Below are 17,620 nucleotides of genomic sequence, written 5' to 3' on the forward strand. Positions count from 1 at the left end.
ATTAAGACTACACATAATAGTGACATTGATATGTGTCACCAAAATTATTTGCAATTGAATTATTGATCCACATACATTATTCAATTCAATTGTTATAAAAATATTTTATATAGAGAAATAATAAGTAGTAATAAGAAAAATGAATTATTTAGCCTAGAAATAATAACGTAATTTGAAATTATTTATACTAATAAAATAAAATAAAATAAAAATTTTATTCTATTTAATTAAATAATGAAATATGAATAATATAATAATTTCAGCCTGAATAAAATAAAGAATCTCATCCTTTTACTAAAATAAAAGAAAAAAGAATCTTAGCACGAAACGATGTCATACTCTGTCCCACCATCCTTATTCTGTTTTGGGGTCATTCTCAAATCTGACTCACTGACTATCATCATCAGTTTCTTGTCAATTGTATAAAGGGTTGGCAATTAATTAGAATAGTCGTTAGATTAGCTGGCATAAAGTTAGGTACTATTATCAGTTAAGTCTTCTATATAATCTTGTATCTCCTCATTATCCATTAATAAGAATTTGAGAATTCAGCTTTCTCTGTTAATATTCTCCTCCAATTTCCCTTCTAAATCTTTGCGCTCACTTGTCAGTATCTTTCCTTTCTTCTGCATTGTTTTTCTTGTGCTTTAAATTCAATGATCTTTCTTTCTTCAGGACGATGGCTGCAACTTTTAAACACCATCCTTCTAGAAATCTCCCAAGCTTCTTCTCAATGCGTTTCGCCTGCAGCACTCGCCACCATCACATTCGTGCTTTCGTTTTATTAGAAAAAGGGGTAATTCTGTCTATACTGATATAAGTAGGGAGAATAAGTGTAATTTCACAATAGGAGAGTTCTTTATAAGATAAATACTGTGTAATTTCAGTTTTCAACATATGTGCAATTCCGTGCAATTCCGTTATTTTTGTTTTTCCTCCATCTTTTTCTTGCTCATCTTCTCCCTTTTCTTGGTGAGTTTGTGTGTGTGATTCAAGTTTCCATTGCTTGATGTGTGCTAGATTAACGTTCTAGATCCAACATTTTGGTATCCAGAGCCTAATCGAGCCTGGGATCGGGAAACACGAGTGAAATCAGTGAGGTTTCAATTTGCAATTTGGGAAACACGAGTGTGAGTGAGTGTTCTTCATCGATTCAGTGAATTGAACACGAATTGAGTGAAAATGAATGTGAATTTCAATTTGATCTCGAAGGCGACTTCAGCGAAACAGGCCTGTGATAAACTTGAGAAATGTTATACTGGTTGAGATCGAATCAAGAAGGTGAAACTTCAAGTGTTGCAGCGACAGTTTGACTCGATGACGATGGAAGAGAATGAGAAGATTGCTGACTTCTTTGCACGAGTAAAGGTAGTCACCAATCAGATGGCTACACAAGGTGAGATTCTAACTGATGGAAAAATTTGTGAGAAAATTACTCGAGCTCTGCTGGAAAAATATGATTATATAGTATGTGCAATTGAAGAATCCAAGGAAGTAAGTCAAATGAGTTTAGAAGAATTGCAAAGTTCACTAGAAGCTAGAGAACTTACATTGCTAGAGAGAAATAAGCAAAAAATTGCTGAACAAGCCTTATTGGCTCAATCTAGTAATACGAATTCTGGTGACAGTAACAGATGAAGAAGTGGTTTTAGAGGAAGAGGTCGTGGTAGCAACAATAGAGGAAGAAGTGGTTATGTTTCTAGTAGTGGAAGAGGCCAGAATAATGTTGAAAATAAACCTGATCAGTTGCAAAGAGGCAGGGGCAAAGGCTACTATTGAGGTGGTAGCAATAGTAGAGGAAGAGGTGGTAGAAAAATGTTTGATAAAAAGAACATCCAATGTTATAATTGTGATAGGTGGGGAAACTTTGCAGATGAGTGTTATGCGAAGAAGGATTCCCAAGGTGATGAGGCAAATCTTGCCAAAGGTGATGATGAAGAAAATGAGCTAGTGATGCTCATGGTGACTACTGCAGATGAAATGTGCACCATTGATGAATGGTACCTTGACACAAGATGTTCTACAATATGACTGGTCATAAAGAATGACTTGTCAACTTTGATTCAAGCAAGAAAAATAGAATCAAGTTTGCTGATGGTAGAGCTATGCTAGGAGAAGGAGTTTGAAATGTGATGATCAAGATGCCGAATGATACACAGTACTGCATATCAGGTGTATTTTATGTATCTGGACTGGAGAGCAATTTGCTCAGTCTAGGACAATTAGTGGAGACTCACAACATGGTTAGGGGGTTGCCATTGATAAATGTACCAAAAGAATTATGTAAAAATTGTGTTGAGTCTAAACAGCACAGAAAGCATTTTAAGAAATTTGTTGAAACTAAGGCCAGAGAAAAGCTTGAAGTGATATACTCTGATGTGTGTGGCCTAATGCAGTGTGAATCTCTTGGTGAGAGTAGATACTTTGTATCATTCCTAGATGATTTCACTAGGAAGATGTGGGTGTATATCTTGAAGAGAAAGAGTGAAGTGCTAGGAGTATTCAAGAAGTTCAAGAGAATGGTGGAGAGACAAACTAGTTTCTTGATAAAAACTATAGTCACTGATGGAGGAGGAGAGTATACTAGCAATGAATTTGATGAATTCTATGAACTGGAAGGTATTGTGCATGATGTGACACCTCCCTACACTCCCCAACATAACGGTGCAACATAAAGAAGAAATCAAACAATGATGAATATGGTCAGATGCATGCTTAATGGAAAGAAGCTACCAAAATTTCTTTGGGCAGAGGCTGTCTCCACTGTAGTGTATGTGCTAAACCGAAGCCCAACAAAAAGACTCAATAAAATCACACCTGAAGAAGCATGGTCTGGACGCAAACCAATGGTTAGTCATTTTAAAATTTTTGGCTCTATTTGTTATAAACATGTGCCTGATCAGTTGAGAAAGAAGTTAGATAGCAAAAGTGAGATAATGATACTGCTGGGTTATCATGCCACTGGTGGTTACAAATTTTTTAATCCAGTAACCAAAGAAGTGTTCCAAATTTGGGGGAGTTCATTGGGTGATAGCAATTGTGGTAAGCAAAATGTCAGCACACATAGAAAAGTATAAAAAAAAGAGAGAAATTTGAAAAATAAAACTAAGTGTGTGCTGTCATAAAAGCTGTTTGAAAGCTAAGTCTTGTAAATATTGAAAGGCAAGTAATAAAAGCTGAAATAAAAGAGAAAAGGGTTGATCTAAGGATGAATGCTCTCCTAGAACTTAAGACTTTTGCATCCCGAAAAAACCATGATTTGTTTGCAGCCCAACCTCATTAAAAGCTAAGAGAAGTCCTTCGGATTCAATTTTGTGTGTTTGTGACTTAATGACATGAGATGAAATGCAAAGATTGAGAATTGTGTTGGTTGTTAATTGATAAATTGCCTAAACACTTGTGCTTAAGTGAAACAGTGACCGTGAGGCATTGGCTTGATGATCCTTCCTTGATATTTGTCTTGCTTACTAACTTATTTCACTTGTGTGCCTAATTATCATATTCATATCTTTGAAAAACTGCATATCTTGTGAAAAACTGTTGGTTGAAGCATTGTATGCCACTTGTGTCATGTTATTGAATGCTTGGAAACAAACACAATTTTGAATAATCACTGTGATTTTGTCACTTGAGGACAAGTGAACTGTTCTTTCTTTGCTTGAAGACAAGTAAAGCTGTAAATTTGGGGGAATTTGTTAGTCGTCATTTATGACTAACTTTTGTATAGAAAAGTGTTATAAAATGTTTGTCTAATATATGACAACCTCCAACAGACAAACAGAGAGGATGACAGCAAACAGAAAGCCTTGTAAGAGGCAACCTAACAAACAAAACCAACCTAACAGAACGGAGTACTAAAACCCCACATACAAGTCAACATATGTATATTGCGATGAACATATTATCAAAATATCAAAAAACCCACGGCAAAAACAGAGGTTGCCAGTGGTTGGCCTTCCGTCAAGCCTAACTCACGCGACATCTTTCATACATAAGCATCTGCATTTGCCACTGATAGAAAGAGAAATATACTCTTTTGAATTTAGCCTTAATCCAACTCCATGACCAACCTAATTTTGTAGTATGAATTTGAACAAAAATTCATACTATAATGGGCATCAAAATTGTCAATTCTAAAAGCATACCATCTCAATTTTATAGTATGATTCCAATAATTGCATCAAAATCGTCAATTCTCATACACAATTTTCTTGTTGGGAGATTTGTTGTTGTTTAACAGTAGTAAAATTACTGTGTTGTCTGTGGCACTAGGAGAGTTAATCTGTTTGGTTGAAAAGTTGCACATGGATGTCTCTAGTGCTCACTTATGTGATCTATTTTGTTAGTTGATTGTTCTGGTGTTTGTAACTCTTGAGGGCTACAACATCTCACGCCTTGTGACTGTTGTTCAACTCCTCTTTTATAAAAATACCATCCCAATTTTTTCTATGAATTTGAATAAAATTCATACAATAATAGCATCAAATCCCTCAATAATACCATCCAGATTTTATAGTATGAATTTGGATAAAAATTCATACAATAATTGCATCAAAACCGTTAATTCTCAAAGCATACCATCCCAATTTTTTAGTATGAGTTTGGATAAAAAATTCATACAACAACTGTATCAAAACCGTCAATTCTCAAAGCAAACCATCTCGATTTTATAGTATGAATGAAATTCATACAATAATTGAATAAAAATCGTCAATTCTCAAAGCATATCATCTCGATTTTATAGTATGAATCAAATTCATCCAAGAATTGTGTCAAAACCGTCATCCCAACTTTTTAGTATGAATTTAATTGGGATAAAATTCAAGCAATACTAGCATCAAAACCCTTAATTCTCAAAGCGATAATAGCATCCAGATTTTATAGTATGAATTTGAATAAAAATGCATACAATAAAAAACTGTTCATTATCAAGACAAGACATAATCACCTTCCAGCAGGCTTCCAGAATATTTTCCAAAATCCAAAACTCAGCAAGCCAACAAAGCTCCACATATGGTTGTAGATTGAATAGCTTTTCTTCATCATCCATATTATCCCACAAGCATCCAGAAGGAGGATTAGGCAGATTATCAGAATAAAACCACTGCACTAGTTTGATCAATGCTTCCCAGCTAATATCAACTTTTATGACTTCTGAATGACTGCAAGAATGAATAACATTTAAGACAGACCATTAGGGGAACAGACAAGGCAATCAAAATGCAAGCGGGACACAAAAATTAAAGCAAACAGAGAAGGCTTGAATAGTTTCTCATTAGAAACGAAAAATTCTTCCACGTCTAATTTCCAAGGATGTACCAGACTAACTTGAGAGTTCAAATGAAGTTAACATGGGATGAACATAACAATGCAAACCATGATGACAACTACAACAATCTTTTACAGTAATGTTGTGTCTTGGATGACCCACTAATCCTTTATTTATAATGAGCAAATAGGATCTACATTAATTACATAGAATCAATCTAATCTAAGTAATAATGAGCAAATCCTTCATTGCTCTCTAATGATAATTAAGAGAATAATATATAATTCTAACAACAGAAATGGTTCCAAACCATTTCCAACCAATTCTTAGATTAAATTAATAGAACTCAAGAATCAAGAACACATGTCAATGAGTTTCCAAAGGCAATATATTTAGTTAGAATATGCTTGGGAAGAAAAGATTTGAATCATGGCCTTGTCAAGATCCAATTGCAAGGTATGGAGCTTGAATCCCACATTAAAAGTATAGGATTCTAGTACTGGGGGTTAGAAACCCCAAGGTCATTATCAGGTCTTTAATAAGAGTTTAATCATAGAATAGATTAAATACATATTGTGAACAGAGGATAAGACATAGACACGCATGCATGTTTTCCTTTGGACCATCTATATGTTCAATTTTCATGAGCTCCAGCTTGAATAATAGGCAAAGCTTTTGGGTGACATTTTCATCATCTGTATATCAGAAAAAACTATAAAATAGATCAATTATCAATGTCTTACTGCAATATAACTTTGTGAACATGCATATAGGGTACTGTGTCAGAACAAATATTGCATGTCCACCCAATAAGTTTATTTGATTTAGCTTCCAATGTAACCTTCCTGAAAAGAAATTGAAAAAAATAAAAATTTCTCTCCCAAACCTTGCATTAGCAATATCACTGTTACTATTCTTCATTGTATAGAAAGTAGAAACCCTTTACTTACCCTAAATCAAAGTCAATAAATATCTAATCAATAAGCAAGCTCCAATCAGTAAGTTTAGGTAATAGTTGTATACTTGTATTACTATATACTTGATAATAATAATAATAATAATACAATTGCATTTAGCAACGGACACTTCCGATGAATGTCGTGTCCACGTGTTGGACACGTTTCCAACACCCACACTCTTTGGACATGCAGTGGACACCGTGTCTGACACGTTTTTGCGGTGTCCAATTTTATTTTTTTTTGGGGGGGGGGGCTTGGACACACCGCATGCACTTCTCCAAGTAGTTGGACAGGCATCAGACACTTCTCTGGACACACATCAGATATACTTCGTGCGCCCCACTCTCACCCCTACACAGTTTGAAGAACCATAAATTGGAAGTAAGGCACTAATTTCATACAAATATTTAATACAAAACAGTTATGAATAATGATTAATAAACTCTCTTAAATTTACAATTTTATATGTCCTCAAGCAAAGAAATAATAATTTACTTGTCCTCGAGTAACAGAAGTCACAATGGTTAACCACAAATATGTTTATTCCAAAACATTCAATCACATGAATATAAGTGGCTAGCAATACTTCAACCAACAGCCTATATTACCTTTAGCACCAAAACTCAAAAATATTTGTTGTAGGAAGAAAAAAAAACAGTTTATAGACTAAATGACCAAATTTATTTTATTCCAAATCATAATTTATTTAAAAAAATCACTTCAGTTTTTTATTTTATTTAAAAAGTTTAAAATCATCAGTCATCTTTTAAAAACATAAAGAATTAAATTAAATTTTTTAAAAGATAAGAAATTAAATTAAATATTTTAAAAATTATTGTTTCGGAAGGATTATTTTTCTTCTTCAATAAATTTCTAGCTTGTGACAAATGGTTGATTAGGCTCTAGACGTGAAAAAATGCAGATTGGACATAAAAAAAATTGTACAATAACAAATTAAATTACTTATATATTGATTTGAAATCAATTGAATTCATTATACAATTAAGGTTTGAAGAATTAATTAGTAGATATTCGATTAATTAAAAGAAAATCAAGATAAATGTTATATTCTAATATGATTATATTGTTTCTTAAAATTTTGAATGTTTCAAATTAAAAAAAAAATGATTTTAGACCGAGAGATCTAACCTAATTGGTTGAGTATAGTATGAGAAGTAAATTTCTTATTACTTATTCAATTTCTGCCTGTAAAAAAATTCATATATTTGATTTCATATAGGTGAAGAGTCTAGAAAAAAATTAAGATAGAGCAACTTATAATAGTTTTATGTTAATAAAAAAATTATGCTGAATTTTATTCCTAATTTATCTTTATAATCAAATAAATATATTTAAACATAAATTACATCACTTTTAACCAAAATTAAATTTGCAAACAAACTTTGCCAATGCTAATTCAAATACGCAGTTAACAAGTGTAGAGGCTTTCTGTCAAAAACAAAAGTGTAGAAGCCATGGACAAAAAGTGTAGAGGCCTGTGATGTTACCAATCAATTCAAACGACTGCAAATACTTAATCAATCCATTTCAACAATTGAAATAAAATTCAGTACCATAGTGCATCCAAATTGAAAATAATATTCAAATCCATTAAAAACTATACCAGATCATGGGATGTGAACATAACATATCAAATGGACTTACTCAATATATCCAAAAATGAATACAAATCTACCCAAAAAAATGCACCGATTCAACAATTGCATAACAGAATATGCAAAATAGGTGCATTCAATAGTAATACAATAATGTTTACATATCACAGCGTTATAATATATCATTCCATTTTCAGTCCAAAAAAAATAAATCATTCCATGTACATAAAAAAAATATCATTCCATTAACAAATATAATATTTAATCCCAAGTAAGAAAATTCCATTCCCGGCTTAATTAAAACCAAAATTGAAATACCAGATTAAAATCATACTATAATAATTGAAATAGCAAAATTATTACATGACGCACATATTATAACTAAATAAGCGAGGTAATATTTCGCCTTTTCTATATGAAAGATGATCGGTACCATAATGCATGGTATGTATAACCGGGTAACAGTACAATTCAATTGCCTATATTGAATAAAATTAATCCATAGAAATTAAGATACTATCACCATTTACGCAGAATTTTAAAAAAAAAAAAATAGAGTTATTCACCGTTGTTTCGAAACCTTTTTGATCCAGGCGAACCTCGATTGTTGACCTGAGAACAGGGTACACGAAACCCACATAGTAATACAAAGAAAAAAACAAAGCTTTAGTACGAATGAGATAAATATGGAACATTGCATAGAGATTGAAGCAAACCCACCTTTGTAGAAGTCATTGGAATATAGAAGGACTCCAAAATTGTCAGAGAGAGAGACGAGTGAGACGAAGACACAGATGATTTGCACCGTTACTTCGAAGTGATAAGTAAAGAAAAATTAATATTAATTATTTTATTATAAGTTAATTATTAAGTATATGTACCAAAATCATATGTGTGGGTTATGGACAATATTTATTATTTTTGTGACAATACAAAATATCTCATAAATTTAAAATATAATTTATATGCTATACAAACTATTTTATTACAAATTTTAATTATAGTATAATTTATATAATAATATATATCATTATAAATTTTTAGTAGATAAATATCTTTTATATAAATATAATTTATGATAAATGAATATTTTGAATATTTAAATTATATTTTAAATTTAAATTATGGTATAAACTTTATTTTAAGAATTATTGAAATTCAATTTAAAGATAGAGTTAATTAAAGAAAAGTAAATTGAAAGAGATAGTAGGTAAGGGGAAACAAATGTAATTTAATTTGATATGAGAGGAAAAATTTGTGATTGATGTGAGGTAATATATGAAATACATATCAAGAGAGAAAAAATATCATAGTGAGAATATTTAATTAAGAAAGCAATGATCGCTCTCTAAATTATGAATTTTTTATATATGCAATGAAGCTAAAAACTCAAACTAAAAAATGCAACAAAAGTGAATAGTTGAGAATGATCAGCAAGCAATTGAATTTGGATCCAGACTTGAGCTTCCTTAAATATGAATCATATTGTTTATGAATAAAACTCTTTTCTCAAATATGTCTGTAACTTGATTAGATTTGGAATATATCATAGTAATTCACTACCATGACTAGAGCAACAAGATTCACTATATATAATTCAAAATTGAATAGCAAGCATGAGTTTAAGCAACTTCCTTTAGAGAATCAACTAAAAATCAAGAAAAATGACCCATAATTACACCATAATCACAAAGTATGAGCCATATTATGAGAGAAGACCTACAGGGGAGCATCTAGATATTCTCAAATTATTCCATTGCAAACTACTTTGTGATCATTGGATGCTACGGCACCATCGTAATTAAGCAAGCCTAAACTCGTTATTGGAGGAGGTTGCCAAACAAGTGTTTTTCTAGAAAAGGCATTTATAATGATTCATGATTGGACCAATTGTTACAAACCCAGGAAAGAAATATGAGAAATTGACAAAGAAACTGAAAGTTTTACCGAATGATTCATGATAGGTTTAAAAAATTCTCTTCCAAGAGTTTTCCCTTCACAAAGGATTTCTCCTTTCTAACAAAAGTTTAAAATCTCTGAATGAATCCTTCCACCCTTCTTCCCCTATTTGTATCTACTTAACCCCTCTAATTAAGTAACTTCTCTAACTGTTGCTACTTAACTTTCCCTCCCCTCTTTCCTAACTCTTAACAATAGCAAATTTAGTTTTGGATGGTGTCTACTTAGTAGTGCAAGTCAATTTGATTTCTTCTGGCATAATCATGAATAAAGCTTCCTCAAAGCAACCAAATAAAGATAGCCAATATCTTGGTTTTCAAAAGTTAAATGCAGTGGCTATTAAGAGAGAAAACAACTTTTCCTAGATCATAGGAAAATAATCTGACTAAAACTCACCCATTACTAGGGTGCACAGTAAATAAAGAGTCATAGCTTGGAAGCAATGACTCACACTATGATGGGCCCTAAGTGTAACCACCTGTCTAAGTGGCAAGGAATTAGTAGGGAGGCTAAGAGTAAAAGGGAAGAAAAGGGAAGAGACACAGCAAGGCTTCAGACAAGTTATGCCATTCATGATAAAAAATAAAAAGACCAAACTTTATGATGTAATAGATCATTGACTTTGAAATAAGACAAGGAAAGGGAAAAGAAATTAATCACTTATTGATATCACATAAAGAAAGAAAAACATGCTCAACTGACTGCTGATCCCGATGTGAGACTCATACATATTCGTAAGTGATTTTGGTCTCTTTGGCTGTGGATGTTTGAAGACATATTTTATCCTGTAAAAGTAAAAAAATAAAACCATTGAACACAGTTGTGCATGACATTAAAATTAAAAATATAACTAACCATCGCATGGTATTTTGAAATATACCCAAGTTTTGTATAGATAACTGGAATTAACAGATAATTTATTTTTTTAATTTCATAACATTATTCTGCATCCTGCCATTTATGAAACATTGTTAAATATTGCAGTATTGACTATCTTTATTTTTTTGTTACAATTAAGGAGAGAAATTATATACATCTATTATAACATTATCCTTTTGGGCAAAGGAGTGGGGGATATTTCTTCCTAATATAAGAAAAAAGCCAGAGTGGCAATGGCTTAAAAAAAACTATAAAACTTTCAACATCATTGCATATCAGCATTAAAAGTTCTGTTGAAACCATGATGAGTACTACAAAGAGAGGCCATAGATACAATTCTATCCCACAATGGGAAAAGAGATATTTAGATTTGTCATCTCTTTTTCTAAGTGTATCCTACATGTAAGAAGTCTAGAATCTTACCTCTTCTGGGGGATCATAGTATATTCCGCTATATGGAATTTCACCAGGAGCCTGTACAGAAAACTTAATCCAAGCAGGAATTGAGTCCTTGATTCCAGAGGGAGTATCATGCGGATCTACAAATATATGTTTAAGAGATATTTAGTTCACACTTCACAGAGAATACTCACAAGCTTAGTTCAAGATATCTAGAAACATTTAACATGTATGATTATCCCAGCTAAGAAGTTGTCCTTATTCTTTTGTAGAAGAAATATAATAAGTAGTCAAGGATATGATGTCCTGGTAACAAAACAATTAACTTAAAAATACCAAATATAAAGAGAAAGACAGACCAACTAGAAACACTTCCTTAGCTTTTTCATAATTGGTGTGGTTTGCAAGAGCAATGCATACAATAGCAAAAAAATATCTGTAAGCTTGAAAATTATAGAGGACAATTTTTCAGATATCATACGTCACGTACTTGTCTCTTCTTTACACATGCAAAGAATTTTATCTTCTTTCACAGTGTAATTCTTCATAAAAAGGGAAAACACAAATCAAAAGCAGTGAATGAGGAACCAGAACATATATTTGGAAAAACCCTGTTATAAATATCACAGATATTTCAGAGGGTCCAACATATCTCAGTACTTGATATTTATTTTCTTATTTCCTTATTTCCTTTTCTAGGCATAGTTGTTTACCCTATAAAAAGGATATTGGAGAATGTATTATACACACAATATACAATTATTTTCCTTTCAACTCCCTGCTTATTTGATATATAGAATTTATTACCCATACAAGTACTTAGATGCCAATGAAAAGCAAAAGTTAGTTATTTGATAAAATAAGTATATATAAAAATAAGAGAAATGATACTTGTACAACACTACAACCAAGAGAGAGAAAGAGAGATGTTTAAAATGTACTTAATGATGGGATGGAGAGACATAGACACAAAAATAATGTTGTATACCAGTCATGTGTGTGTGTATCACCTCTAAAAACAAAGACTATCAAGGATTGTATGAACATATATGAAGCTTATCCAAATCCAACAAAATAATATTTTGTTCAGGAGAAAAATTACCTTGACCGGAGAACCATGGGGAATTGGTGGTGAACCATCCACATTGTTTGGCATGAATTGGTGGTGATTGATAACTATGGGATTAAGTTGGCCAATTTTAGTATGGAGTGCCCAACCATACATGGGTTCAAACTATTGAGAGAAACCAAACCCACTCTTACATGGGCAATATTTAAAAGAGCCTTGATTGCAAGGTTTGGTATAAGAAAGGTTGAAAATCCCTATGAAAATTAGGTTGAGTTAAAGCAAATGGGAAGTGTTGAGGACTACACAAAAGCCTTTGAATCTCTTCTTTACTTTCAAATGAGAAAACTACCAGAAGATAAGTATTTTGGTTATTTCCTTGGGGGACTTTAAACTGATATAAAACACATAATCCACAACTTTAAACCAAATACCCATTAGGATGCCAAGCAATTAGCATGAGATTTAGAAACAGAAAGGGGTGACTATTGTCCAGCAGTTGGAGGGAATTCATGGAAATCCAAAACTTGAAGCCAGGGAGGTGCTACAAGCTTTTCAAAGGGTGACACAGGTTGGTACAATTGGGAGCACCAAGCTATAACTGCATCAAACAAAGGTGGGCATAACAGTGATAATGTTTTTGTATCTGTTTTCCCTTCATCCTCCAGATTCTTTCTTGCTCATTAGTTACTATCAGATAATGAACACTGCTAAAAACTCACCTAAACTACACCAATTTTGCAATAAAAAAGCCACAAAGTTTTCAATCATTCTCCAGATGCGTTTGTCAAGAAACCAGTACAAAGAAAGGTATGTGACAACAAAAATTCAAAACTAATTACATTAACATATTCGATATGGAGTAGGAGAAAAGCACCTGTGTATCCTATGAGGTTATATCAGGAGTTTCAAGTTGATCTGTCAAGGATGCAGAGTTATCTTGATCTTGAGGAATAAGTACTTTATCAGATTTAGCAATCGCAGAAGACAAGGAATCAGAATCATGGGAAGATTTTAGAGCAAGGATTTTACCTGAAAGAGGCCATAAATTATACCAGTAAGGTGTTTTAAAGCCAATCATGTAGAATTTAGTGCCACAAATAATCTAGATTGAACTTTATGTTCATCTAAAGTAAAATTAATATTATCACATTTTTTGCCTTTTCTATTTTTATTGTTATCACACTGATGTTTTAGTAATTTAAACTAATCAAATATCAATCAATAAATATTTACAGTCAGTTTCACAAGTCAAATGATGCCAATTTGACGCAATGATGGTTTGTTTAAACATAGCCATTCAGATTACAGATAATTTCCCTTTCATCATCAAACCTTGTACAGTTATGATCCAATCATTCAATTCATATTCTGAACATACAAAAAAGAGTAAAGTAATGGGATTCAAGTCATTCACTACAAATTTTGCATGCAGTAATGTAATTAAAAGAAACATACATGAAAGGCGGATTACTTCCCCGTGCCTACAAGTCTACAACTCGATGGAACACATTTTGCCTATAGTGAGTCTAAAAGAATGACTTTTTTACAATAGCTAATATTATAAATTCTTTCTGTAATTAATAAAATGCTGATGCATAATTTCAAATGTTTGGTTTATCAGTTATACCAACCTACAGTGGCTTCACATACTATAAAATTATACGAATGCACAAATTATTTGGTGACAAAAAAAAAAGACTCATATTATAATCTAATCAATATAATTATTACAGCACCACCATTGGCATTTCACCTGGTAGCATACATTGTGCAAATTATGATTCTAATTAACAATGTAAAAACACAACCAAAGTTTACATCCTTCGCTTTATCTGCATGTGACTAATGAATTACGAAAATGCATATAAACCTTATAATTCATCCAATCAGAGGATCACAGCCACATATTAAGTCATAAAAAAAAAATTCAATCATCTCAGTTCGTCACAAAACGGAGCCACACTAACATCGTGAACTTCAAAATGAACTGAAATAGAACACAAAATCGAAGTCCAACCTAAGAAGTAAACAGTATCACCAGAATCTCATGTTTCAGCTACACTGCGTTACCACTCGTTTCTCACACGGAATCAAAACCAAACGATAGTTAACAACTTATAAGTCCAATTAGATTGTCGCTCACAGAAGGCATATGTGAAAGTACACAAACTAACAATTATCAAGCAATGAAGATTCATGACAGGAAGAACCAATTATCAAGCATCCAACAATATAGTAGACTAGTAGTGGCCAAAAATAAGGTTAGAATTAGAAAGTAATAATTTAAATAAAATCCGAGGAAAGAAATACTAAGGTTTTGGGACAAGAAAAGATTAAGAAACAGACTGCTGGGTTCTGGATGAAAAAGTATAAATATAATATTCATTATTATGGTTATTTGATAGCAAACATCATTAGGAAAACAGAAATCAGGATAAAAAGAAAAAAATTCCAATAAAATATTTTTAATATTTTAGATTTATTAATAAATTTCATAGATATTCTATCGAGTACTCTGTACACGACAACCACATAACCATTGTTCATTCATATCTAACTGTAGCCCAATAGAGAAAGGTACCAGAAGTGAAAATAGGGCATAAGTTCCATTAAAGTCAAATTACAAAAAAAAATAGCACTGAATGAATAAACTATGTAATTAATAATTTAATATTAGAGATCGGCTAATTAAAGAGGACTTGTTACCTCTGACTTTCTACAATGAACACATAAAGTAGTTCTAACTAAAATTCCAACACAAACATGGCCAAAGGAAACTAGATTTAGCCAAAACATTATTAGACCATCAAGGTCAGCTAGGGGGCAAAACTTTCTAATGGACTAGATCCAGAGACAGTGAGAGACTAAACTGGATTTCTAATAACAACCACCATCTATGTTTACTACTATGCCCAATCTAAAGATGGGATTTCTAGCGAATGACAAAGCAAAGGAATCAAGAAAGAAAAAGTTATCATTGACTGGTGTCATGAACAAAGAAGATCACAACATACCTTATTGGACAATTAAGTGAAATCTGTGAAGCCCCCTCGATAATATCTGAATCTATATATAGGCAAAAAGATAATGAATTGCCAATGGTGGATTAATAAATATAAATAACAATAAGATGTAGTATTAAAAAAAACCCACAGTTCATCCAAAATATCCAAATTATACCTGAATCAACAGATGTAACAGTAGGCTGAAGATAATCTTGAAGAACTGGATCCTCAGGCAAAGGTGTAAAACTCATATAGGCAACAAGTACAACATAACGACCTTCACAATGATAATGGTTACAATACAGTAAGATGCATATATTGATAGCTATTAGGATGACAGGGAAGAACAGTAGTTTTAAATGCTTACCATTGAACTGGCCCACAGCTTGAAGAAGATTTGTCCCAAATTTAAGCATACCAGTCACATTAGTTGGCACCTGTGGTCCAGGATCCTAATTAACAAAATGTCAGAGATAGAAGTTGATGTCATACCCAAGAAAAAAATTCCAAACTAAATGTTTAAGAATGTAAGAACAAATATACAACAGACCATTTGAACATTAGTCCTATTGAGTACTCCTTTTCCATTGAGGAGAAAACTACAACATATACAATAAAAGTCAGTCAACATCAATGTAGATCCCCTCCACTCATTTAAAATGTTTAAAAGCAACCATACTTCACTTGCTAAGGATTTATGAGGCATGCTGATGTCTCAATGTTATCTGTTTGTGCCACCAATAAAAACTGCAGTTGAAGAATGCAATATAACTTAGAACAAAAACCAAAAAGACAAAAAAAATAACGTATTCAAATTACAAATTAAAAAATCAAGTTTAAATCGGAAGATAATAAGCTTTGATAGCATCTTGAAATATGAGGAGAGAAGAATAATTAAGAACCTAATAAAAGATTAGATATTTCTCTGAAATTAAAATTGAATAATTAAGAACCTAATACATTTCTTTCAAAATATTGTGAAAGACACATGAAGAAACAGATAGCAAGGAAAAAAATATCCTTCCATAGGCATTGTAATCAAGGGAACTCCCAAGAAGGTCGGCCATGTCTTTCTTGAGAAATCTCCGCAACACGCTCCTTTTCTTGCGTTTGTTAACTTCAACCGGGATTTGCTGTTTCACATTTTAATTTCATCATCATTATTGTTATTTTAAGAAGAAAATAAAAAAGGAAAGGAGGGAAAGAGAGAAGGTTTATTACCTCTTGGAATAGAATTTGGGCTTGAATAGCGCATTTTCACTCCCGAGAATCCGAATATACGAAGCTGGAAAAGTGAAAAACGGGTTCTTGCAGAGAGGGTATGTTCTTATGAAATCAAGAATGCAGAGACTTGAGGAATGGAATGAAACTGAAGAAGAAAAAGCTTGGAAAAAAGAGTTGCTTTATCAGCAAGAAAGATATAGAGAGAGAGAAATGGGAGCAATAAAAAGGTTTGTAAGAATGGTAAGGAGGAGAAGGTAGTAATGCGAGAAAAAGAGAGAGAGAAAGGGTCACTGCAGAATGAATATCGCTAGATGAAAAGAAAGAAAGAAGCAAAGGCACGTAAGAGAGAGTGTTGTTCCTTTGCCACGAGCCATAAAAGATATAAAAGGGAACTCTTTCCCTTTGTTAGCCTTAGGAGGTCTTAAACTTTTGAATTTTAGAAAAAGAATATTCAAGAACCACATTCTTGAAGTAATAGTTAATTTTGTTCACTTATTTATTATTATTATCGTAAAAGATATCAAAATAAAAAACAATTAGAATTACGAAGTTCATGAAAATAAAATATATATAAAAGAATAAATTAATTTTTTTAAAATATTAGATTGTTATTTTTATTTTGAAAAAAAATATTAATATAATAATATATTGGATTGGTTAAAAATAATTACAATTAAAGATAATAGATAAAAAATAAATATTTGTTAAACAAATTAGTATAATTCTTATATAAGGATATACAATTATAATCACACACCCAATTTTCTTGTTGGGGGGCTTTGTTGCTGTTTGACCATAGTAACGATATTGTGTTGTGTGTGGCACTATGAGAGATAATCTATTTGGTTGAAAAGTTGCACATGGACGTCTCTAGTGCTTACTTGTGGTATCAATCACATTCATACAATAATTGTATCAAAACTGTCAATTCTCAAAGCATATCATATCAATTTTATAGTATCAAATTGAATAAAAAAAAATCATACAATAATTGCATCAAAATCGTCAAGTCAATTCTCAAAGCATAGCATTCCAATTTTCTAGTATGAATTTGGCTAAAATTCATACAATAATAGCATCAAATCCATCAATTATCAAAGTGATAATACCGTTCAGATTTTTAGTACAAATTTGAAATTGAAGGCAAAGATAAGTTTTATTAATAAAATGAAAAGGTAGCTGAAACATAATTCACAAGGTTTAATATATGACAACCCCCAACAGATAGAGGATGACAACAA

General features: G+C 31.9%; 1 protein-coding gene and 1 long non-coding RNA gene across 3 annotated transcripts; both read right to left on the reverse strand.

The window, feature by feature from the left end:
* Positions 1-4,850: 4,850 nt before the first annotated feature.
* On the reverse strand, positions 4,851-8,810 carry LOC114421152. The gene is made up of 4 exons (XR_003668497.1): positions 8,565-8,810; positions 8,411-8,456; positions 6,013-6,579; positions 4,851-5,162 (listed from the first exon to the last, which is right to left on the reverse strand). It is a non-coding gene; the product is annotated as an uncharacterized LOC114421152 (long non-coding RNA).
* A 244-nt stretch (positions 8,811-9,054) lies between these two features.
* LOC114424630 (E4 SUMO-protein ligase PIAL2-like) lies at positions 9,055-15,906 on the reverse strand. Of its 2 annotated transcripts, XR_003669043.1 has the most exons (8): positions 15,835-15,906; positions 15,706-15,754; positions 15,523-15,607; positions 15,331-15,432; positions 15,165-15,216; positions 13,025-13,092; positions 11,106-11,221; positions 9,055-10,588 (listed from the first exon to the last, which is right to left on the reverse strand). XR_003669043.1 is itself a non-coding variant. In XM_028391495.1 (6 exons), the coding sequence occupies exons 2-6, from the start codon at positions 15,706-15,708 to the stop codon at positions 13,083-13,085; spliced, it is 252 nt and encodes an 83-aa protein (XP_028247296.1). In that variant the 5' UTR covers positions 15,709-15,754; positions 15,835-15,906; the 3' UTR covers positions 12,981-13,082. The 2 variants fall into 2 exon arrangements, 1 of the variants encoding a protein (XP_028247296.1); XM_028391495.1 differs by lacking the exons at positions 9,055-10,588; positions 11,106-11,221 and having other exon boundaries at positions 12,981-13,092.
* Between the last annotated feature and the right edge of the window lie 1,714 nt (positions 15,907-17,620).

The sequence above is a fragment of the Glycine soja genome, chromosome 8, assembly GCF_004193775.1.
Source record: "Glycine soja cultivar W05 chromosome 8, ASM419377v2, whole genome shotgun sequence".
NCBI lineage: Eukaryota > Viridiplantae > Streptophyta > Magnoliopsida > Fabales > Fabaceae > Glycine > Glycine soja.